General features: G+C 40.6%; 1 protein-coding gene across 1 annotated transcript; it reads right to left on the bottom strand.

Moving 5' to 3' along the window:
* Window positions 1–1,774: 1,774 nt before the first annotated feature.
* LOC121866965 (transmembrane protein 138-like) lies at window positions 1,775–22,025 on the bottom strand. The gene is made up of 5 exons (XM_042366725.1): window positions 21,980–22,025; window positions 18,094–18,241; window positions 13,947–14,019; window positions 6,727–6,901; window positions 1,775–2,401 (listed from the first exon to the last, which is right to left on the bottom strand). Exons 2-5 carry the CDS (start codon window positions 18,225–18,227, stop codon window positions 2,307–2,309), a joined length of 477 nt encoding a protein of 158 aa, XP_042222659.1. The 5' UTR covers window positions 18,228–18,241; window positions 21,980–22,025; the 3' UTR covers window positions 1,775–2,306.
* Between the last annotated feature and the right edge of the window lie 4,239 nt (window positions 22,026–26,264).

Here is a 26,264-nt window from a genome sequence, read left to right as displayed (position 1 = left end):
ACAGTCACTTTATTTTGTAATTATTCCCTTTTAGAAATCACAAGTAAGAAATCTAAACAAAGTATAAGTTTAAAGTAACATTTCACTTTATTAATGCACTACAGTTTTGTAAATGATTTAGTTACATACAGAAGTATGTTTTTGTTACATAGCAGTTTGTGTCAACTTCACCATCCTCCATACCTGTGGGCCAGCTATATCATACATTTGTTGTTAGTCATCAACAGAAGAACTCAAGATAGAATAAGAGTTTTCACTGAGTAAATGTAAGTCTTCCAGCACAGTATTCACTTGATTAATGTTTGTATTGCAATACAGTAAAGCCTCGAATAACGACGGTAATGTGTCTTCTAATGTTACAGTGTAAGATGAATCATCGCATCGTAAATCATTAATTACCATTAAAATAAAGCAATAAGAATGAGATGCGTTCCAAAGTCTGACCTTTTCATATCTTTTGTGTGGCTTTTTACCCCCCAAAATAAAATTACTGAAAAATGCAAACTACCTGTATATTCTATAAATAATGTTCATGAATGCACCTTATACAATATAAATCAATAATAATATGGTCACACAAGAGGAGATGGGACGCTATTATTGTTGTCAGTGTTTACACCCATAATGTCAGTTATCCATCTGAAACTGAAGAAAATAAGACCCTTGTTGTTGTAGTAAAATTAATGTAAAAAAATATGTATGTTTTAATTAATGTTATTTAATGTACAGTAAAAGTGACCACTGATGTTAAAGAAAAATGTGAGAGACTGATAGTGGAACGCCAACATATACGTGTGCACTCTAGGAAACATAGCGTCATTTATCTTATTAAGAATAAGTACAAAAGATTCATTATTGTTATTAATAAATATGTATTTGATTGAATTAATCTTTATACTGTATATGCAAAATAAACAATACAATTCATTAACAATACGTGGAATATTAAAAAACACAAGAGGAGACGAGACGGCATTGCTTTCGTTAAGTGTTTACACCCATGACAATGGTTCTACGTAAGAAACTGAAGAAAATAAGACCGTAGTTGTAGTAAAATGAAAATGTATGTTTTAAGTAATGTTATTTAATGTTAATAAATTGAACAAAAAAAGTAGCTAACCACTAATGGTAAAGAAAAAATGTGAGGCAACGCCAATGTATGTAAGTGCGTACCGTACATGTGAAAACATATCGTCATTTCTCTACATAAGAATATGAAAGCAACACTTATTACTGTTCATATATGTTTTAAATAATACTTACGAATGTAAAACAAAAATTCTACTCGCCAATGGTGGTAAAGTCTAAAAAATAAGGACAGCCAATGAATGTTGTGGGAGTTTTTTCTCAGATGACGAAGTCATCAGGTTCAACTGGTTGAAGCTGCAGCTTTCCAAAAAGATGTCATTGCTGAAACTGTTACTGAAGCTGCTTATGATGCTGAATTTGATGGTGTAGCTGAAGGTTGATAGTTTAGGCCTTCGAATAATAAAGCTGTCAAAAGAACCTTGCACAGCTGCTTTATTTTCTCATTGTACATCTTTATGTAGAGGTAATAAGCATTTTTCATGTCCCTGTTAATTTTAATGCTTCGTTCCTTTTAATGGATTCACTTCAGAAAATATGTTCATTGCTTCCTCCATATAATATCCACAGACCTCTCATCCTTTTCATATCATTTTATCACATCTAGTTTCTCAGCTAAGCTTATACACTTTCTTTTAGCTTTTGAACCAGCACTTGCTCTCCTGCTCATGTTGAATAGGGAGGCAAAAATGCTGTAAGAAACCTGAGAAAATTTTTCTCCTTTTCCTGTTCAGATGCGTGAAAACAAAAGGCCAGCCAAGCTGTGACTGTTTATACTAGTGATGCTGGTGTCACCACTCACAAGCCTGGCAGCCTCCATGTGCAAGGCATTTTAGTTTATAATACATATTGGGATTTAGTTATTTTTATGAAAATTTAATTATATTATATTTTTTATTCTATTTTCATCATAAATACAAAGAATATAATGGTGTAAATTGAATTGGGTCCTAAATTAACCAGTCTTAAGTATGAATTGTCGTTGGTAGAACCATCATTATCGGAGGCTTTCCTGTAACTTGCAGTATTAGAATACAAAAGGTATACTGAACACGTATTTCAGTTTCAAAATATGGAAGTGTGAGGCAATTCTGCCACCCGTTGTATTACAGCCCCAATATTAGTTTGTTGTTATGAGTTGTGGTCTCTATTAGTATTTGATAAAATATTTTAAACTCTTATTAACAGTTATAATAACATTGTTAAATGGGAAGCTTACTTTATTTGTAGCCGCCAACAGACAAATGTGAGTAGAAATTTTTGTCTGATAACTGAAGGATTGTGCGCTTGTACAAGTAATAGTGAAGGCCACCCACTGAAAGTAAAAGTTAATTAATTGAAAGTAAAAGTTAATTAAAATTTAAGTCTAAATGAGGTAAAACATTTGACAATTCTAAAATTAAATTATAAATGTAACTCTCTAAAGTCAGCTTTGATAATAATACAGGGGGCTCCCCCAAATTTGCAGGGGTTAGGTTCTCAAAATGGCCACGAATCGCCAAATCCATGAATAACATTTGCAGACGGGGGGAGGGGGGGGGGTACATTTTTACTTGTGCACAAAGAAATTTATATTCCCTTTAAGTGTTTGTCCTTAGGACAGTTATTTATTTTACCTGTAGTATTGTATATGTGTATGTGTCTGTGTAGAAACACACAAAACACATACAAAAAAATAATGGGAAAATACTCTCACAAACAATCAGAATCAATTTTATTAAAAATATGACAGTCTTCCCTCAAGTCTGTGCTCTAGTAATAAAGTAATGTGATAGAGCATGAATTTGAGGGTATACTCACATTTTTAATTTATTTGTTTCTGATTACTTGAGAGGATTTTCCCATTATTATTTATTTGTATGTGCTTTGTGTGTGTGTCTACACACACACACATATTTACAATACAGGTAAAGGAAATTACTGTCTCTAGAATGAATGGCTCCCTGTCCCAGCTGCGAAAATGCAGGCAACTTTAAAACTACCCACAGACATTCTTGGGTACATCCCGGGTGTCATCCGCAAATAACCGAGAACCGTGAACTTGGGGGGGGCCCCCCTGTATAGACAGTACAATGTACTTGAGAGACAAGGGAAATCTGAAAAGGAAATTTACAAGGATACATTTAAAACAATCGAAACAGAAAATATGAAAAACATGAATAAATTAGAATAAAGCTCAATGCATTACCAGTAAGTACAGTACTATATATTAAACCCTCACCATCCATAGATTCCATGTACAGTTCACCCTAGTTTTTCACAGATTTTTTTTATTTGCAGTCATCTATTTGCAGATTTTCATCAGAAACATATTTTCATTACAACAGGATATTACTACAGGATGTCCTCATTATGAGAGTATTCACTATCTGCAGTTAAGTGGTCAACTTTTTTGTGACCATCCATATAAAGAGTCCCTGCGCCAGTCTCCGGCTTTGTTTCATCCAGACCAATGCTGTGTTATGTTTACTCCTGCCTTTGTTGTATCTTTTCGTGCATGTTGTGGTGAATTATTTTATAATTTTTGTAGTCATGAGTTCCCAACCCAAACACAGTTGTGCAGCACTCAAAAGGAAGCACACTAGCTATAGTATAGATGTAAAATTAGAAGTGATTAGGCAAAAGAAGAGTGGGAGTCGAAAATCCACTTAGTCTTTTCTTTTTCATCCTCCGACTAATCCTCCTCTCCCAACACCCACCTCCAACAATCTGATTAAGCCAAACATGTCTTACCTTAAAATTGTTTATTTTTAAACATTTTTTGTAAGTATTTTGTTTCAATGAACCACTGGAGTGAGTGTGCACCAGCTGGTACAACCTACGTTGCCTCAACACTGACCCCAATGAACTTTAAGGACGTTAAATAACTTAAAGTTAAATAATTTCTTAAAATAATGTGTTATCAAAGGTTTAACAAATGTTTCTAAGGTAAATAATTGTCAAAAGATATCATATATATATTTTTTTTTAGTGTCGTGTACAATGTCATGATCCTAATTTGACCTATTTCTTTGGGGATTAATTCCCCGCTTTAAGTGGATTTGTTATCAGAGGCGTTCTTATGGTCCCAATTAACCGCGGATAATGAGGACCCCCTGTATTTCGTCTGCGGTTGAATTGCGTGTGCAAACGAGTGTTCGCAAGAAACCACTGGGTGTGTGTGTGGGTGGGTAAGCTCAGTGTTCGTGAGCTGCAATTGGCCACTACTGTCATGTGACTGCATGGAATGCCTGTGACAGGTTGATGTATCTTGTAGCCTATCTCCTCAAACTTTAGCATCATGAAACTCTTTGTTTCAGTGTCTGCTACAATTGTACAAACTTGTTCACCTGCTCACTATTGTTTTCGCATATGATCTTTGTTGTGCAGTACACTGCCCCCTTGCTTAATGCGGGTTTGGTCAACGCAGATTCGCTTGAACACGGTTTCTTATTACTACCTGATATCGCTAAACATGGGGCAGAGATTCGCTCGAATGTAAGTTGAGCAGGGCTAACACGGGAACATTCGGCCAAACACGGTCAGATAGAAAAAATTTTTCGCAGGCCAGTGGTACAATCCATTAGTCCATGAGTAGCATCTCACACCACGTGAGCTCAGAGTTTAGCAAATGTTTGGTCAGGTCACAACCAATAATTTGCTTAGATTAACTATTTTTTTTTTTGCCTACTTTTGTCACCTAAACGTTCTTTATGTAAATTCAGAGTTGCTTTTTATTTACACTATGAAACAAAGAACATAATTTTTTTTTCTGCATAATGGTGCAGTAGTACATAAATAAGTGCGAGATAAGGGAAGCAGCACATGCTTCCACATCAGATCTTAGGGCCAAACGGTGGAAGGAGAAAGGACTGGCCAGTGGCGGTTGATTTTTTTTCTTTCACATTCTGTATAAACAATTGTGTGTGCATGTAACTGAGTAATAAAAAAAAAGTACATCTACCCAAAATTACGAGTTGAACAATAACATAGCTCACAGCTCAGCCTCACTCGCTCTGAGTGCTACTGGGTGGTGAGTCGGTGACTCAACTATGCAATTACATGCCATCTCCATGGATATTATTCCTTGTTATCCCTCATTTAGGATAATATTTCTCGTTATCCCTCATTTCACAATTATTTAACTTAACGATAATTTTTTTCAGGAACACATTTAAATTGTACACTGATTTGCGAGCTTTCAAGGGATATTACACTACATGTTGGCACATTTATACCCCTATTTACATTAATTCTTATGGGAAAAAAGTCCTCATTATAAAACGTTTCACTAATTGTCATTTTTCTCTGGAACACATCCGTGGTGTATAATGACGACCCCCTGTACTAGTATTAAAATTAATTATAAGCAACTATCCGTTGGTGTACGTTTAACTATCCCCCATTCATGATATCTGAGTTTTTATTCACTTTATATTTCTGACACATATATTCACTGATACACTGTACTAATTTGTTCATGAGTACATCTTTGGTTAACCCTTAAGCCCCAGGTTAGGGTGCCACTAGCAGTAACCCCCCGCACGCAGGGGTAAATCAAGAAATATCAACTTTCCCAAAAATAATTTTTAGCATTTTTAAATTATAAAACAATAAAAAATAAGTAATAAAAACTATATATTGACCCTCTATAAACTTCCCTGGCTGCATGGAGGGAGGGGGGAAAAGGAGACTGTTGGTTTGACAGCTGACGTTCGTGGCACATCCGCACTTAGCAGCTATTTTTAGCTCGCCTTTGTGTCCGAGGTGGCCAATAATGCATAAATTTGCTGATCTTAATACTTATTTGCTCAAAATAATTCATTTAGAATATTTAATTTACATTATTTTTCATAAAAAGTGCTTGGCAACACACACACACACAGTCGGTCACCAGGCTGTCTTTGTGTTTGGTAGAGCAAGTAATGCAAAAAATAATATAATTCCACAAATAAATACACTTGTACATTTATAACATAATCATCGCATTATTTTCCAGTAATGCTATATTACAATACAACTACACTACATGTACTTTTAGCAATATTACTGTGATACAACATGATAAAATGGACAAACAATGAATACGAAACAAACAAAAGTAGGTAATTACGTTCAGCAAGCTTCCCTGTGGCCGAGTGTGTGGTGGGACAGACAAATAGTCACACTGGATCCTGCTAACCCACGCTGGGCATTTAAACAGTGGCGAAAATAGGCTCGCGTTCTGGAACGTCACCTGGGGCCTTAGGGTTAACATCCTACATTACTATTAGACTAAGTATTCCTTGAAAATTCTGAGAAAACCGTAAACTGTTGACTAGAGTTTTCTACTACATATGACTAAACTCAAGTGTACTGAGCATACAGTATTGAGGAAACCTGAAGACAAAGTGGAAGGGATGTGTGGGTGCACACACATCAACTTGATGTTTCTCAGAAAGAATCTGCTGAAATGTATGAAGGTTATACAAGAGCTACTCACTTGTACATTACTAGACAGCATGCAGGAAAAATGCATAGAAAGAATTCCTTTTTTATTAAAATGATGCCAGGGAATATAGTTGAAAACATAAAAAATCAGAGGGAACAGATATTTGTACAGTATTAATGTTCCAACGAAAAGAGGTCTTTAGTAATGGTAATTTCTTACTTAAGTCTTACCTATCCTCTGAATGGTAAAGAGACACACCATTCCATGAGTCCAGATGTATTTATCAGGTCTTTGCCACTGCTCCTTAAGTGACCAGGAGTGTAAGCCAATTGATAAACCTAGGTAAGTTATAGCCACAAAGATGCACCACTGGAATTTTTGGAACAACTCGCCAATAAGACCAGCCTGCAAAAAAACATGAAATTTTTTTAAACTGATTTCAACTTAGGCACACTAAAAGTATATTTAAGCCATTCATATCTAAAGTTATATCACTTGTGGTCTTCATTTTGATAACCCGCAACTTTCTAAGCCATGAAAATCATCCTACCATCCATTTTTATTAATGTACAAAAAGAAAGTACAGTATTACCCCGCCTAACGCGGTTTCACTTAACGCGTTTTATCATATACGCGGTGCCTCGCCAGAGCTGAACTTTCACTTAACACGATTTTTTCCACATATACGCGGTGAGTGTCCTGAGTGTCCGGCTCGAGACGCTATTTTTAGATTTGCCCCACCCGCCACCCTGCCTGACTGCCTGTTTTAGCTCATAAAATTCATACAAATTACCCGGCCAGAATATAATTTACATTGCTGGAATTCTTATAATTTGGTGATCATTTTGAATATAAACATCATATATTTTGCATTAGACATACAAATTTTAGATAAAAATTTTTCTCAGAGTAACTATGTTATCTTTTGTGCAAAATATATGACATTTATATTCAAAATATTCCTGGTCTTACAAGGAATCCAGCAATGTCAATTATATTATCCTAACTTTAGTTTGAGGTATTATTTATTAAAATTTAGTGGTTATCCCACACATCTCCTTGGGACGGTTGGTGGGGGGTGGGGGGGAGGGAGGGACCGACCGACCATCTGTTACCCCGTGAAGAATTATTTTTTTTTTTATTAACTGAAGATATTTGTTTTAGCTCATAAAATTCATACAAATTACCCGGTCAGAATATAATTTACATTGCTGGAATTCTTATAATTTGGTGATCATTTTGAATATAAACATCATATATTTTGCATTAAACATACAAATTTTTAGATAAAAATTTTTCTCTAGGTAACTATGTTATCTTTTGTGCAAAATATATGACATTTATATTCAAAATATTCCTGGTCTTACAAGGAATCCAGCAATGTCAATTATATTATCCTAACTTTAATCTGAGGTATTATTTAATACTAAATGTTAAAAACTCTGGAAGGGAGGATTGGTGGGGGGTGGGGGGGAGGGTTGGGACTGACCGCGCGGTTGGAAGAGGGGGGGAGGCAAGGTGGGGTACTTTGATTGACAGATAGTGTCGTGAAGATTATTTTTTTTTTTTTAACTGAAGATATTTGTTTTAGCTCATAAAATTCATACAAATTACCCGGTCAGAATATAATTTACATTGCTGGAATTCTTATAATTTGGTGATCATTTTGAATATAAACATCATATATTTTGCATTAAACATACAATTTTTAGATAAAAATTTTTCTCTAGGTAACTATGTTATCTTTTGTGCAAAATATATGACATTTATATTCAAAATATTCCTGGTCTTACAAGGAATCCAGCAATGTCAATTGTATTATCCTAACTTTAGTTTGAGGTATTATTTATTAAAATTTAGTGGTTTTCCCCCAAAAATTTCTCTGAGAGGGAAGAGCCGGCAGTGTAGTGTGAGAGGGGGAGGGAGTTGAGTCCATTATTTGAATGGACATTAACTTGGCGACTGTATTTCTCTATTTCTCTTAAGTATTAATTGTGTGCATGTACCATCATAAAATTAAGATGTTATTTTTACTACAACATAGGTATGTGCCTTCAAAAAGTGGAGTTTGGGGGTCGGGCCGGTTTCTATTGGAATTAATCCCATATGTTCTGTTGTTCACTTAACGCGGATTTCACTTACACTTAACGCAGGACCCTCTGGGTTCAATTGACCGCGTTAAGTGGGGTACAACTGTAATACTGTACTGTACACTTCCTGAGTTGTAAAGTAATGATGTAAATTTACTTGAGTACTGTACTCAAGTAACATTTTTGGGTATTTACAAATTTTAAAAGGTACTGAAAATTTTCAGTACTTTTACTTAAGTATGGTTTTCTAATACTTTTACTTCAATACAATTGAAAAACAAAAATCTTTACTCATTACTGAAACCCAAACAATAGTTTTAAATATCCAATCACAGGACAAAGTTGGAAGCTAGCCAATCACAAGCATTTCTTCACGTCTGAACCAATCACATGCATTTTTTCATATCGTTTCATCTATGTACCCAAGCGACGAACACCAGATTAAAGCATCTGAATTTGCACTCCCTTGAGAGACATAGATTGGGGGGCAATATGATTGAGGTGTATAAATGGAAGACATGGTCAATCAAAGGTGATACAGTATATTCAACCAGGATGGAACTCATAACAATGGTTTTAAATTAGAGAAATTTAGATTTAGATGTCAGATAGGTTTGGAAATAGAGTAGTGGATAAGCGGAACAAGTTACCGAACTTCATCATTCACTCAAACATGCCGGGTACAGTAAAAGTCTAAAAATCCAGATGCCAGAAATCCGGACCACCTGAGAATCCGGGCTTTTCGAAAACTCAAACTTTTTTCTTTTTTTTAGCTGTGTATGTGCGCCACAGCTGCACAGTGACAACAAGTGACTTTGCGGTCGCCACTTTAAAACGAGCAATCAAACTGTGACAACGTATGGAATTTTGAGTCCTACTCTTTCCATTTACAGAGTACTGTACTGTACAAGCCCATAATAATGGATCCTAAAGTCGATAAACTTCGTTGTGTAAAGAGAAAGAAGAACATGTTGAAATTGAGTGACAAACTTGAAATAATTAAGAAACTAGAATGTGGTGTGAGCAATACTGTTCTAATGGAAACATACAACATTGGAAAGTCTACAATTTATGATATAAAAAAGGCAAAGAATAAAATTCTAGAATTCACAGCTTTTTCTTCAAAACTGCTCGTTTTGATAAATGAAGCATGCTATATTTGCTAATGAATAAACTAACAAAATGTACCTTTAATTTGAATTTTAAAAGTACTGCCTGAGAATCTGGAAAATCCAAAAATCCGGACCGACCCATTCCCCAAGCAGTCCGGATTTTTGGACTTCTACTGTAGCTTCAAATATATATTGGACAGCTATATAATTGATGAGTTGGGTGTCAATGGGCCCGTTGCAGTTTCCTCCATTCTTATTTTCTTATATTCTAATAAAAAGAAGATTTGCAAATACTTGTAAACATGTGTAATGCCATGTGTCTAAATTATTTTTAGTTTTTTTATAATCTATTATTGGGGAAATCTGTTAAATGACCTTGCTCTTTGCAATTTCACTTTTCCAAACTTACAAATTTTTACCACAAGAGCAAAGAATTCTTACAAACTTTCTGAAATGACAGAATACACATTAATTCCATTAGTAGTACAGTATTACCCTGTATTAATTTTTAAATTGATGGTCATTAACAAGGTCTAAAGCCCGATTCACATAGTCCGTTTTGATGGCCATCTCTGACATCAAACCAGGCCCATTTGGTGGACGTTGTGTGTGAATCAAGAAACGTTCCCTTTCCATTTCTAACATGGCGATCAACACAAGCGAACTTTTGTGATCTCACCCATCCAGACGGATAGCTGTTGTGCCTGTCTGCAGTGTATATGTTGTTGAAATTAGTCAAAGAAACACATGAAGAATTTAGTAAAATAAAAGTGAAATCTAATTTACCTTATTCTGTTCTGTATTTTTATTTTTTTACGGGAATTAGCCCACCCGGGCACAGGTCGAATGACCCACAACGGAGCCTAGGGGGCGAAAAAATAAGAAAAGAAAGAAATTAAAAATAGAGAAGAAAATGTTATATACAATGGTCCCTCGGTTAACGAACGCAATTTGTTCCAGAAGGTTGTTCGTTAACCGAAACCATTGTTTCAATGGGATTTTGGGTAATTGGTTCCAGCTCACCGAAAATTACATAAAGTAAAAAAAAATGCAGTAAAGTACACTTACTTTGAGGTGTGTATGTAGAAGGCTCCTGGTTGATGATGCTGATGTGAATTTGAAGTGGGAGGAGGAGAAGGGAGAAGAGAAAGAAGTGCGGGTGGAGGAGAAGCATTTTACTGCTTCTTGGAAGACGAGTCACCTTCCATGAAAATGTCAGGAACCTCTGGACCTCCAGCAGGAAAATCCTCTCTCCTTTTTGAAGTGGAAGGCTGAGGGGTAGCATCTTTTTCCCACTGCACAATAGCAACCCTCCTCGCTCAAGGTCATAGACTAGACTTATTTTTTACAAACTTATCCCATGGTGCAGAGATATAGAGGGTGCCAGAGGTACAATACATTTACCATGATCTTCATGCTACAACCTGTAATGCATCCATAGTAGATAGTTTTATAATACAATTACTTTTATCTTGAGAACGCTACCAGAGAGTCCAAGAGCGAGAGCGTAACAACATTTTTTTGGATGCACCCCTCGTGTCCAAAACCGCAAGTGTTAAGAGCTTTTGTCAATTTTATTAGCAATCAAAGACACCTGTAAGATAGTTAAAGAACAAAATTACAGTTTTGATGTTCAACAATGAAACAAACGATATCATCTTTAAAAGTTGTACTACAGTACTTTAAATACAAATTATTACAATACAATTCATGCTATAAAATTGGTAACCCAAGCTTGAATACATAAAAAAAAAATTACAGAAAATTGGGCCCGAATTCAGAAAGCTGGTTTGAAATCGCGTGAAGGTTTAAACCAAGGATCGAGTAACGATTGTTGGTATTCAGAGCACTGTCTTGAGCCAACACGAAAATTCAAACCGGGTTTGAGATTAGATTTGTTGATCCTCGCATTAATCCAGCCTGGAGGCAGGTTTAGCAGTCAATTTGTCATTCAAGATAGCAAGTCAACATGAATTTTGACAGAGAGCGCACTCTTCGGCGATATCATCAAATTGGAAATTTTGTAGAGAGAAGACTAATGGTGCAGTCTCGTTCAAGATTCTTCGAACACTGCTGGAGACAGATGGCAACTCAAGGATCGTTTGTTTACTATATTAAGTACTATAATATAATATGAAACAACAAAGCCCAACCATTAATTTAAGCAACGGGGAACTTAGTAACCAATAACCGATAACCTTTCACATTCATTCATAATTTTTACTACGTACTATAGTAAACAAACGACCTTGAATTGCCAGCTGTTTCCAGCAGTGTTCAAAGAATCTTCAACGAGACTGTACATAGGCAGAATCCCATCAGTTTTTATAGTGACACACAGTTCAGACAACAATATAGGTTTAGCAAGGGGGATTTCCTTGATATTTTCCGTGACATGGGACATCTACTTAACCTGTTGTCTATGGTTCACCTCCACCTCCCATTCATCAGCTGATGATTGCTTTGAGAATCTTTGCATCGAATAATTTCCAGGTTAGAACGATTGCAGTTGTCAAATGAAGATCAAGCCGGTAAATGTAAAGAATGCTAACACTTCTTTACTGAGTGTTTTTCTTTAGGAAAAATATTTTAATGTATTTTCAATATAATTGAACAAATGTTGAGTGCATTTTGATTTTAATGTATGAATAAAGGAAAGTCTTTTCTTAACGTTACTAATCAGGGGAAATGTGGGATTAAAAGAACAGAAAGAAACCTTACCTAATCGAACCTAGCCAGATTTTGTTAAGAATATTGACACCTGTCCTGGATTATATCTACAATTTATATGTAATTGGTCTTCCTCTATGAATTTCTTTGTTATCGTATAACAACAAAGCCACATTGTAACACAGTACAGTAAATCATTATAAATTTATCATAATTTGATTGTAATTATAGTAACAAAAGTAGCTCATGGTGTGCAAGGAGAGATTTCTCCTCCTCCATAAAAACTAGTTGAGTCATATTGGCCACCATAATCTTGTAAACATTACTCTAGATGGTGATTAGCTGTCGTAATGACGTAAATCATTACATCTATCAATGCGGATCTGTGCAGCACCTCAGAATGGGGAAGTAGAAACTTGGTTAAATTCAATAGTAATAAACTCAGTATTTACCAATCACACTTTCCAAATTTGATGATCTCCCACCAATCACATTTCAGGACGCTAACATTCTGCCAAACTCTAAAATAGATATGCTAGGCCTCACCATTTCCTCTAATATGTCATGGAAGCCACACATCCTTAACATTGTTAAAGCTGCCTCCTGAAAGCTGGGAATGCTGTACAGATGCAATAGCTACTTCACTCCTGAGCAGTTGCTTCAAGTATATAAGGGATTCATTCATCCTAACTTGGAGTACTGCTCTCATATCTGGGGTGGCTTTTCTTTTATCCAACTGTTAGATAGGTTGGAATCAAAGGCATTTCGTCTTATTAATTCTCCTCCTTTAGTCGAAAATCTTTCTTCCCTTTCTCTTTGCTGCAATGTTGCTTCACTCTCTCTCTCTTTTACAAGTACTTTAACGGGCAATGTTCGGTGGATTTGGCATCCTGTGTACCGCCAGCAAGGCCGTGGGCTCGTAACACTCGTCTTGCCCGCGGTGCCCGCCATTTCTCTGTAGATGTCGGTCACACTAGAATAACCCGTTTTAGTAGTACATCCTTCTTTCCTCACACAGCCAAACTGTGGAATGCTCTGCCTTCTTCTGTGTTTCCACTCATACACTCTGTCTCACTTTAAAAAGATGGTTTTCCGGCATCTTAGTGGTGTAGATTAATATAATCTTTTTCTCTTCTATTTTTAATTTCTTTTTACTCTTATTTTTTCATCCCCTAGGCCCCATTGTGGGTCGTTGACCTGTGCCCATGTGGGCTATGCCATGTAAAAAAAAAAAAATCTTTAGTACTCTCTCTTTTTCATACACCATCCCTCACTCTCTCTATCCCTCTAATCTTCACTTGCCCTCTACATATGTACTGTATCTGCAAACACATGCATGTACACTCACTACAAAAATTAACAGCAAGGTGGGGTCAGATGGATGTCAAAATGAACACTGCAGCTCTTGTTTGGGTAGGGCTGTCAAAATCCTTCATCCATTGTCATATTGTCTAGGCAAAAAATTTGCAGATACTCTCTGTAGCAAGTGTACACATACAGACACATATACAGTTAATTTTTCATTAGTATTTAAGAAATAGACCTTTTAAGTGTATGAAAAATAAAAGGAAAACATACCTGAGAAAGTGTTGTAGAGAACATTGCCAGGAACAGCAGAATGAGTGAAAACACCAAACAGACATCTTGTATGCTGTAACATGAAATAGTTCTATTTCAGTTTCTACAGTACAGTACTGTTTGAGCAATGCTCCTATCTGAAAATTTAACTACAGTACACTGAATATTCTAAATGAATAATGAACAGAAGGCTGATGGTAAAAGGGCATCAAAGAACTGAAAACAACACTATGTCATCCTCTAAGAGTAACAAAATAATTGAGGAGTAGTTTAAGAGGTACAGCAGTAAGACACTTAAGATATTCCATGGTACTACAGTGATCCCTTGGTTAATGAACGGTTTGATTAACGAAATTTTGGTTAACGAATTACCCCCCATAAGGATCTTCAATTCGGTTAACGAACAAAACTTCGATTAACAAAATCCTTATGAACAACACGTTTTGTTGTGAGTATCAGCTGAGGGGCTAGTCTGCCAATTCAGTAATCTGTTCTATATTTACATTCGTTTCCAGTGGAGTAAATATCAAGAAAGTTGTGCTCTTTAATATTTTTGCATTTTTTATATTAAAATTATTAGTTATTTTAAAATTTAGTTAACATATTGATAATATATGCAGTACAGGGAACTAGTTTTTTGTGCGCCCATCAGCCGCTCGACTCGCCACCAGGCGTCAGTTTGGCTTTGTTGACAGTGGAGTGAACATTGATTTTGTTGGCATCTTGAATATTTTTGCATTTTTACACTGAAATTATTGGTCATTCTGAAATTTAGTTAACATATTGATAATATATAGCGCAGTGCAGTGTTCATTTAAATAAAATAATCTTGAATTACACCTAGTGAACTTAAAATTTTATTGGTGAAATGATGGCATCAAGCATGGGTCCCCTGAAAGGTGATTTCTCCTCCACCCCACTTCTAATTCCCATCATCATCATCAACCAGGAACCTTCTACATACACACCTCAAAGTAAGTGTACTTTACTGCATTTTTTTTTTTACTTTGTATGTTGTAAGATTGTGAAATGGAGTACCATCGTATGATATGTTTTCTCATGTGTTGAGGTGGGAGCTTGTCTGTGGCAGCGCCGGGTAGCCAGTCACCAGTTGACGCTGTAAGAATAAAGTCTACAAAGAACGTGGTCTATGATTCAAACCTCTCATATGGTGCAGTGAGTAGGATGCCGGGGCCCGACACACCATTACAGCCCAGACAAGAACGCCAACATGGCCCCTACACGTCCACGATTCTCGACGCCCTCAAGGGGACGCCAGGGCATCTCTACACCGGCGGGGAACACCACGCGCGCCCAGCAGCATACCATGAGTACATTGATGGCTCAGATGGCGTCTCTAGCTACTGGCGGTGGTCATGCTTCTATGCCGGTCATGAAGCCCTCAGCAGCTGTCGCTCCAGAGAAGTGTGAGGCAGAAATGCCAGCAGCGGCGTTTAGGACATGGAGTCGTGGGTGCTGTTGAACGGGTGGTCACAACTGGTGGCCACACTCCACATTCGCCTGAACTGAGTCCCTGCACTCCAAAGGGTGATTGACTCGAGATATCCCAGCGGTCAGTGGGAGCAGCTCTCGCCCAAGGAAGCCCTGGATGCCATCAGTGGAATGGTTTTTCAACAGCAAACAAGGTGAAGAGGAGCCCATGAAAAGGTACTTTCAACGCTGCTTCGCAGAGGCAGTGGAGTGTGAATTTAAATGTCTCACCTGTGATAAAGATCTCTCTGAGTACATGCTATTACGTAAAGTTATGGTGGGCCTGAGTAACCCTGTGTTGATAAGGGAAATTTTCCGGGGGTACTCGAGTTATAATAGTGTTGAAGTGCTTAGAAACAAATGTATGTTATTTGAGGCAGCAGTGAGAGATGCTGGTGTATTGTGTCGTACGTCTGGCCAGGCAATGGTGGGAACAACCACTTAGGCAGTGGCTCTGTGCGGTAGCTGACATCTGAGCACGGCCGAGGCCGGCTACGCTGCAGTAGAAGGGGAGGCCCTGGCTGTGGCATGGTGCCTGCGCAAGGCCAGGCTGTTCCTCCTTGGCTGCCCAAACCTCATTCTGGTGATAGACCACTGCCCCTTAGTTGGCTTGCTAGGGGACAGAGCCCTCACGGATGTGGCGAATCCGCGCCTGTTCAGGCTCAAGGAGAAGACCCTGCAGTACCGGTTCATGGTCAATTACTTGCCAGGGAAGCGGAACTGTGCAGCTGACGCCCTATCCCACTTTCCCTCCCTCAGGGCGGCGCCCGACGCGGAGGACATGGACCAAGAGGAGGACCTGTGCGCTGCAGTGTGTGCAGTCACAATCGCAGCACTGGATCAGGATGGGTGCATCACTATGGATGAAGACACAGTGTGCAAAGCGGCTGCGGACGACCCAGTATACCGATTCTAGTGTCGAGGGTGCTGGCGGGCGACTGGCTCCCCCACAAGTCACAGGAGGTGGCCTGTCTGCGCCCGTACTTCTCGGTGAGGGACAGGTTGGCTGTGGTCAGGGGTTTGGTCACCTACACCTTTGACTAGGGCTGCGTGCGCCTTGTCATCCCCGACTCCCTCTGCCACTGGGTCGCCGTTAACCTGCACGTGGGGCACCAGGGCCTCGACTCAATGCTCAGGCGGGCCCGGCAGTCTGTCAATTGGCCTGGCATAGAGGGTGACCTGCAGTATCATCGGTGCCGGTGTGCTGCTTGCGAGACCCACGCCCCTTCCCAGCCTCCGGAGTCGTTGGTTCTGACCCCAGCGCCAGACTATCCCTTTCAACAAGTGGTGGCCAATTTGTTCCACCTGCAGGGCCACACGTACCTAGCATATGTTGACTGACTCACAGGTTGGCTGGAGATCGCCCACTTCCCCAACGAGGCCACCTTTGGAAAAATCATCACCCGTCTGCGGGCCTACTTCACCAGGTGGGGGCACCTGAGCAGATCTCCACGGATGGGGGTACCAACCTTGCCAGCCTTGAGATGACAGATTTCCTCAAGTCATGGGGGTCGAGGTGTACCTCTCGTCGGCCCACTTCCCCCAGTCCAATGGCAGGGCAGAGGCTGGGGTCAAAGCCGCCAAGAGGCTCCTCAGAGATAACACTGGGCCCGGGGGTAGCCTGGACTGCGATAGGACATCCCAGGCCCTCCTCCAGTACCTGAACACGCCTCTACGGGGGTGAACAAGTCGCCCGCCCAACTTGCCACTGGCCGCCAGCTCCGTGACGGCCAGACAGCACTATAAGGTGGACCAGCACTGGCGGCGGGCACTTCGTATGAGGGAGGTGCGCTTGGCCGAAACTCAGGACGGGGTCCTCCTGTTGCGAGGGGAGGTGTCCCGCCAGCTGGCTCCCCTAGCTGTGGGCATGCAGGTGCGTGTGCAGGACGCAGCTACCAAGCTCTGGGACAGGACAGGCATAGTGGTGGAAGCCCGCCCTCACAGGCAGTATGCCGTCAGGTTGATTGGCAGTGGCAGGGTGTCCATCCGCAACAGACGCCACCTGCGAAACGGCGCCACGCCTGTGTCTACTACTATGGTGGTGCACCAAGCTATGCCTCCTGGGCCCCCATCTGCGGTGCCCTCTGTACCCGTGCCCTCGCTCGCACCCCCGGCCCCTCCCCAGTCGAGCGTGGCCAGGCCCAGGAGAGGCCGCAGGCCCCCGGGCTGGTTGACGGACTACGTGGTGTAGTGTATGTGATGTAAAATTAGTTTAGAGGGGTTTTTTTCTTTCTTTGTTTGACTGGTTTTTCTTGCATCATTGATTTTTTTATGAATGCATTGTTTTCCTTTTGTTAGTTCAAATGTGCATTGTCATTTCCTTTTAACTTGGAGGGGGGGGGGGGAGATGTAAGATTGTGAAATGGAGTACCATCGTACGATATGTTTTCCCATATGTTGAGGTGGGAGCTTGTCTGTGGCAGCGCCGGGTTGCCAGTCACCAGCTGACTCTGTAAGAATAAAGTCTACAAAGAACGTGGTCTATGATTCAAACCTCTCACATATGTACTTTTCTGTGAGCTGGAACCAATTACCCAATATCCCATTGAAACAATGGATTCACTTAACAAACGACTCCGTGGAACAAATTGTGTTCGTTAACCGAGGGACCACTGTATATCAAAATCCGGATGCATTAATATTACTGTTGACTTACATGTAGATGAGAAGAGTCAACAGTGTATTAAGTGAAAAGACCTGGAAGATAGCATTCAATGTAAGATCTTCTAGGAGTAGTGCCAGAGACGCACCACTCAACCAGCGGTATCGTTCTACCCTGTCCCATGCCATCAGTCTTCCCAAATCTGAAAGTAAATAATCCAATTATCTCTTATATTTATCTTAATGTTTAAGATATTATTTCTCGTCAGTGTAGAAAATGTCATTGAAGAAATTTTTGTTAGGTAATGTGTTGCAAACATTAAAATAATGGAATTCAAAACCTGGCTACTATCCTGAATTGACCTAAATGACTAAAGGCAGCAGCACACTGAGCACTTTCCTCCAAACATGCTTGGCAAACACGGTCCAGCCAGCAAAGGAAAGAGACGTTTTGCGTCACACTGGGATGTTTTGTTAGCGCGTCTGCCCAATGCTACAAAAACAACAACAAAGTGTCTATACGAGGTTTGCCATGGATCCCACTACTGCAGTTGAGACCTTACAGGATTGTGCTATAGCTCTTCAATTGCTGAAGCAAGTGAGGCATCTGTGAAAGCTAAGGAAAAGACAATGGGTGAGTCGTGAAGTTTCTTTAAAGGTGGCAGCAGTTGGCTAGTCAAAGAAGACCCTGAATAATGATTTAATAAAACTAAAGAAGTTTTAAAATAAAAAAAAATAGAAACATGTCACCATTTTATGTGATATATTTTAAGTTATTATTGTTTAATGATTTACATCTTTCAATTTTAACTTGAAATTATATGAAGCTCATTTGAGAACTAATCTGGCCAGCAAAGGTCCCCACAAAACTGTTGTCCACATCTCACAACAGCATCCTGCTGCTTGTTGGGCTGTCAGGCCAACGGCCAGCAAAACAGGCAACACGTTTGGAGGAAAGTGCCTTAAGTGAGGAGTAAAACCTCGGTAAACACGGCGGGAGCCTGCTGACAGCCACTGGACGAATATTAACACAAATTCGTTCATGACACATCAAAACTCAATCAGAAAAAAGTTTCAACTTCAACTTTGGTATACAATAATTGCAGTTTTGGACAATATGGACTGCGAGTTGAGCAATGTGTTTTTCCGACGGTTTAGGCAATTCTAAGACACTTTTCTTCTATGATATTTCCCTTAAAATATACTGGGGAATCTAGGGGAAGGACCCCCCCTTGTAATGATTGTTTATCAGACCAATGCTTACAGCCCAGAGAAGAACAGCACATATAACAGCAAGTAGATGAGCAGGTGTACACCCACGTAAGTTGACCCACCCTTCATAATTGAAGTGAGATAAAGACCTGACCCAGCAGAGGTCAAGGTCACAATGAAACAGTTCTCACCGCCGCGTGAAACCAGCGTCATGACCGTGTTAACTCGAGAAACTACACTCCAGCCCGCACCACGCACCTGTTCAAACACAGCTGTCTCGACACACCCAGATTAGTGTTAATTAGTGACAACATCTGCTGGCCTGACACCGCCAATATAAGGGGCCTACAGTTCGTTCCGTGGGACACACAGGGAAAGTCAAAACTCAGAGGCAGACGGAGTCACACTCGTCACAAGTCAAGGTCGGGAGGAGGACTTCCCTCCCCAACACTGAGTCCCCAGCTATCAGAGTCTCCCACAGGTGACAGAGTCCAGCACCACTCTCTTCAGCAGCACCTGCTGGGCCTCCCTCAGGCCACACGTGAGTCATTGTCTGAGCAATCCATAGGGTGAGTTACCTCCAGTTAAAGTGTATCTATTTCATGTTTGCGTCCAGGAGTCATTGTCTAGTTACATAAATATAATGATCTATTAATGTGTCCATGCCATTTACTTAACTAATAAATAGCTGTACCTGGAAGTGGTGTTTAGAGGCTTCCCCTTAAGAACATAGTAACGGTTAAATATCTAATCGGCCACGCGACCAAACTTTCCTCTCTTTACAATCCTACAACAATAAATTCTTACTTTACTATAACTACAGGTATTACCTATATTTCTACCCGAGTTCACCCTCATTATACCCAAGTTAGGAGGTTAGGTAATTTTAGGTCATTTGGGTCAGTTTAAAGGAGTGCACAGTTCATTCTTTGGGTATTAGAAATATGTTTTTCCTCTGGTTTTTGATGAGTTTTGAACGAATTTGACATTCATTTCCGTCGGAAATCATTTGTTTTTGAGATAACCTTCCTCCTCCCAACAATCTTAAGGGAAGGTGATTTCCAATGGAGAACAAGGCCAAAATCCTTCAAAAGTAAAAAAAAACAAAGGAAAAAACAGATTACTAATACCAAAAGAAATATAACCTAACTTAACCTACCCCTTTTTATGTGTTAAAAACCATAGAAAATCACCAAAATCCAACCGAACCAAACCTAACCCAATCAGACGATAAGTACACTGATTTTTACAGTTCGGACAACTCACATTGTTCGGTAATACACCGTGTTTTCTAAAAAATGCAATGGCCTCAGTATTTTTCTGATGAAACTCGGCAATAAACGTAAAATAATCATGTTGACAATGTCCACACAGTTCTTCCCTCCCGATGCATCCATACATTGCTCATTGGCTAATACAAAAAGCTCTTACCCAATAATAAGCCACCCCTCGCACTGCACTCCCCAATAATAACGTTACCCTCACACTCTACTTCCACTAGCCAATAAAAACTTCCACACCACCCCCGCACATGCACTGTAGACGAAGTGAACAAATGAACACACTGGAGCAGGAACCGATGGGGGGGGAAGAGCTTCTCCGCCCGACGTAGAAGATAAAAATTTTGGAAAAATAACATCTCGGTTATCCTTAATTTCTGAGGAAAATATCATAGAAATAAAAATGTCTTAGAATTGTTTAAGCACTCGGAAAAACATATTTCTAACACCAAGAGATGGTAAATTTATAATAGTTCACACAACTCTGTTAGAAAGTCAAAACTATGTTTTTCCAGTGGTTTTTTTTTTGTGTTTTGATTGGTTCTGACCTTGATTTGTCGGAAATTGCCTATTTTTTAGTTATCACCCCTTCTACCCCCAGCATGATAGAGGATCTTGTTGGGAACTGGGGTTTTGGGTAGGGGAGAGAAACAAGCATTTTCCGACAAAAATCATGGCTAAGTGAATAAAAAACACACCAAAAATGACTAGAAAAACATAAAATCCTAACATTTTTTTGGATGACCTAACCTAACCTGATCTAACCTAGCTCTCAGTGTTTTTACTTAATCAGACTCCCATCATATGCGGGAATCACTGTTACAGTATTTCTTATCCCTTATTCCGAATTAGAATCCAAATTTCACAATCAAATCTAATTGGGCAAATAATACTGTGAATTCTAAAAGCAGAAACCACAATTCAATTTAATTGGTGGCAAAAAAATGAACCCATTTAATTGGCCGTGTGACGTGTACGGGAACGCATGCAAATGACAATTTATGAAGGGAAGATTAATGGAATTAAATAGAAAGATTTGGCATGCACTATGTCCGTTATTATACGTTTCTGACGATAATGTAATAGAAGAAAATTATCTTAAAATTAGAGGTCTTTTTCGAATATGATAATAGTTTGGGGTAGGAATGTTTGTGAACTACTATAAAAATACCAGCGATAGAACGATGCACTCATACAAAAAGAGCTTCATTTGTGACAGAAACGTCATAGAAGAAAAGTGTCTAAAAATTGTCTAAACCATCGGAAAATCACATTGCTCATCTACTAGGGCGTATTGTCCGAAACTGAATTGTACCTCAATGTCGTATAGTGGCAACAAGTGAAATTTTACCCTAAATTTCCCGTTATGTCATAAAACGAGGCTTAACATAGAGACGTGACCGATCAAAAAGTGGGGAAGGAGATAAAGTAGAGAAGCTAAAGACTGACCACGGGCTTGATCACCATGGTAACCCACTACTGCTCTCCACGCCCTCAAAAAAATTTCTTACTAAGCAACTCTAATCGCAGTTACTCCATCAATTACCATTCTCTATTTCTACAATAGTTAATGATACTACAGCAATAATTACTGTGATAAATCAACACGATATTCCTCACCGAATGTTCTTCAAAAGGTTGTGTTAAACTGTTGCGGTATTCACTGCTAAATTAAGTTAGTAAACAAACATATGGTGTGTTTAACTCTAATATTAGAATCTTTGGTTCAACGCATTAGTCTATATTCAGACTCTCAATAAAGATTTCATAACTCTATTACTGTGGTTATTTATTTATCGTTCCGCCACTTATCAGCCACTCGATTGGTTGGTCTATCCAATGTTAGCACAGGAAAAAACTTAGGCGGACCAGAAGTTCCCCGTACCGAAAGTTGATATACAGGTACAGGGAAAGGGGAAACAATGAAGCACTTTAGCTTTCGTCTTTACTCGGGCAGCTAGCGAGCGGATCTTTTGGGGAAGAGGATAAATGAAAAGGAAAGCTGCTCAGAGACGTGACCGATCGCCCAAGCGGCTAACGAGCCGATCAGTGGTGAAGAGGATATAAGTAAAGTAAAAGTAAGACATCTTCAGAGGCAACTGAATTACATGGACAGAGAGAGGCTTAAGTGGTTGGTTAGGATGCTATCCCCTCTTACAGGCCAAATATCTAATTCACATATACGTGTGTGGGGTACGTTATGTTTGGTTCACACTCAGGATGGGATGGAGAAAGGAAACTCACAATGTGCTCTCTGTATACATACTGTATTGGATGTACAGTGCAGCTTGATGCTGGGAAGGCAGCATGGTTACAAGCGTGATGTAGAGAGAGCTGGTTGGTGAGGATGCTCAGAGGAGGACAGCTTGTGGGTCGCCATGCTCGCCGGCGGGAGCGAGGGCCGCCAGGCAGCGGCGGAGGAGGTGGTGTTGCTTGCTGCGGCTGTAGCTAGAAGAAGAGAGGTAGATCACCACGAGGTCAGGTCTTATATGGCGGAGGTAGGCGTGGCTTAATAGTTGACCTCTGTCATGTAAGGCGGCGCTGGTTGACCTAGACCACGAGGCATACACTGGGGAATTCGCGGGGTCGGCTACTCAGCGACAAGCGTTTGTAGGGGAATAATCCACTACACGTGTACACAACAGCAGTGATTTAATTGATAAACTCAAGAAACACAATGATCCATGTGAATTATTAAGTTTTGATGTAAATTCACTTTTCACTAGAGTACCAGTGAAAGACCTACTTTCATTTCTTAAAAATAAATTACAACTGTTAGATTTGACTATTGAACATGATACTTTTCTCAAATTGATAGAGTTATGCGTTACTGACAATGTGTTTAGAGCAAATAGGAAGTTTTACAAGCAAATATTTGGCATGAGCATGGGTAATTGTCTTTCTGCTCCTTTGGCCTGTTGTTTTATCCTCTTCACCACTGATCGGCTCGTTAGCTGTTACGCACTGTTGGCAAGTACTGGGCATGCACCGGCTCCTGAATGTACCTGAACCCGCTCCAGTGTTGGTCAAGTCTTATCTTGAAAGAGCTCACACTCGGTGCCGTCACAACACTTTCTGGTAGATTGTTCCAAAAGTTCACAACTCTTCTCCGAAAAAGTTTGCCCTCACAGTTTTCTGGACTTGCGGCTTCTTCAATCTTGAGCTGTGACCCTGTGGGGTTTCGTGATGTTGGTTCACACTCAGGATGGGTGGAGAAAGGAAACTCACAATGTGCTCTCTGTATACATGTTGTATTGGATGTACAGCGCAGCTTGGTGCTGGGAAGTGGCAGCGTGGTTACAAGCGTGGAGTAGAGAGCTGGTTGGTGAGGCGCGTGCTCAGAGGTGTTGCGTGCAGCGTGGCTGTAGGTAGAAGAGGCAGGTCACGGCGAGGTGAGGTCTTATATAGCGGAGGTAGGCGTGGCTTGATAGTTGACCTCCGCTTTGTTAGGCGGCGCTAGTACCCGACCTTAGACCACGAGGCGTTGGCTGGGGAATTCGAAAAGGGGTCGGCTAGTCAGCGACAAATGGCAGTTGTAGTTGTAGGGGAAATATCCACTACAACCCCTTGTGCAGCGAGCGTCCGCCAGCTCCAAGTAAAGACACCCGACTGAGTAGTGCCCCTTGAGATGCTTATACACCTCAACTAGGTCCCCCCTTGCCCGTCTGTAGTATAAGCTAGGCAAGTTCAGGCGCTCCAATCTCTCAGGGTAGCTGAGGTGCCGAAGGGCAGGCACCAGTCTGGTGGCCCTCCTTTGAACATTTTCAACCAACTGACAGTCCCTAGCATATCTCGGGGACCAGACCGGGTGACAGTATTCCAGATGGGGAAGCACTTTACTCCTGAAGATCGTTACGAGGGACGGGCCGTCTAATATCTGAACGACCTTCTTATAAGACTCAATAATTTATTTGCCTAATTTACCTTCTTCTCGCAATGACCCGAGAACTTCAGCTCATTGTCAACATACACACCTAGGTCCTTCTCACATTTAGTCTCAAATAGTGCAGTTTCCTCATCCCGTTGGGACATATGATACGCCTCCTTACCGTTGGCCCCAGGTGCATCCTCTTACACTTCGTGACACTGAATCTCAGCAGCCATTTCTTCGACCATTCCTGGAGCCCACAGAGGTCCTTCTGCAGCTCTTCACAGTCCGCTTGGTTCTTGATTTCCCGAAATAACTTGGCGTCATCGGCAAACATTTGTATGAAGGAGAGTACAATGTCAGGCACTCTTGCTTGACACAATTGCTCAAGGTATTGGATATTTGGACCCATATTCTAGAACGGGGTGGTAATATCGACAATATTTACCTAGATTTTGCCAAGGCTTTCGACAGTGTACCCCACGAAAGGCTGAAAATCAAACTGGAAGGGTACGGAATTCGGGGAAATGTCCTAGCGTGGATAGAAGATTTTCTACATGACCGCAAGCAATGTGTGGTGATTAATGGCACGAAATCGTCATCTGTACCTGTAACAAGTGGGGTACCGCAGGGTAGTGTATTGGGCCCGCTGTTGTTTGTTTGTTTCATAAATGATATGCCTGACGTTGTACACTCCTCCATACAAATGTTTGCCGATGACGCCAAGTTATTTCGGGAAATTAAGAACCAAGCGGACTGTGAAGAGCTGCAGAAGGACCTCTGTGGGCTCCAGGAATGGTCGAAGGAATGGCTGCTGAGATTCAATGTCACGAAGTGTAAGAGGATGCACCTGGGGCGTACCAACGGTAAGGAGGCGTACCATATGTCCCAACGGGATGAAGAAAATGTACTAGTTGAGACTGTGTGTGAGAAGGACCTAGGTGTGTATGTTGACAATGAGCTGAAGTTCTCGGGCCATTGTGAGAAGAAGGTAAATCAGGCAAATAAATTATTGGGTCTTATAAGAAGGTCGTTCAGATATCTAGACGGTCCGTCCCTCGTGACGATCTTCAGGAGTGAAGTGCTTCCCCATCTGGAGTACTGTCACCCCATCTGGTCCCCGAGATATGCTAGGGACTGTCAGTTGGTTGAAAATGTTCAAAGGAGGGCCACCAAACTGGTGCCTGCACTTCGGCACCTCAGCTACCCTGAGAGATTGGAGCGCCTGAACTTGCCTAGCGTATACTACAGACGGGCAAGGGGGGACCTAGTTGAGGTTTATAAGCATCTCAGGGGGCACTACTCAGTTGAGTGTCCTTACTTGGAGCTGGCGGACGCTCGCCCCACAAGGGGTCACAGCTCAAGATTGAAGAAGCCGCAAGTCCAGAAAACCGTGAGGGCAAACTTTTTCGGAGTGAGGATTGTAAACTCTTGGAACAATCTACCAGAGAGTGTTGTGACGGCACCGAGTGTGAGCTCTTTCAAGAAAAGACTTGACCAACACTGGAGCGGGTTCAGGTACATTCAGGAGCCGGTGCATGCCCAGTATTTGCCAACAGTGCGTGACAGAGACGTGACCGATCGCCCGGGCGGCTAGCGAGCCGACCTTTTGGTGAAGAATATAAAGGAAAAGAGACGTGACCGATCGCCCAAGCGGCTAACAAGCCGATCAGTGGCGAAGAGGATAAAACTAAAACTAAAAACTAAACTAATACACTGTCCTGTGGTACCCCACTTGTGACAGGTACGGATGATGATTTCGTGCCATTAATCACCACACACACTGCTTGCGGTCATGTAGAAAGTCTTCTATCCACGCTAGGACGTTTCCCCTGCATCAGCCTCCTCCTACTTCTCCCACAAGTT

The sequence above is a fragment of the Homarus americanus genome, unplaced genomic scaffold (genome assembly GCF_018991925.1).
Source record: "Homarus americanus isolate GMGI-L3 unplaced genomic scaffold, GMGI_Hamer_2.0 scaffold32583, whole genome shotgun sequence".
Classification (NCBI taxonomy): domain Eukaryota; kingdom Metazoa; phylum Arthropoda; class Malacostraca; order Decapoda; family Nephropidae; genus Homarus; species Homarus americanus.
Note: the sequence above shows the minus strand (reverse complement) of the source record. Positions and strands in the feature narration are given on the sequence as shown.

Coding starts and splice junctions, on each gene's coding strand:
- LOC121866965 (XM_042366725.1), bottom strand. CDS start 18,227: ATGGCATGGGACAGGGTAGAACGATACCGCTGGTTGAGTGGTGCGTCT. Junction 14,020..18,093: donor TTGACTCTTCTCATCTACAT/GTAAGTCAACAG, acceptor TTCATGTTACAG/CATACAAGATGTCTGTTTGG. Junction 6,902..13,946: donor TCTCTACAACACTTTCTCAG/GTATGTTTTCCT, acceptor GTTTTTTTGCAG/GCTGGTCTTATTGGCGAGTT.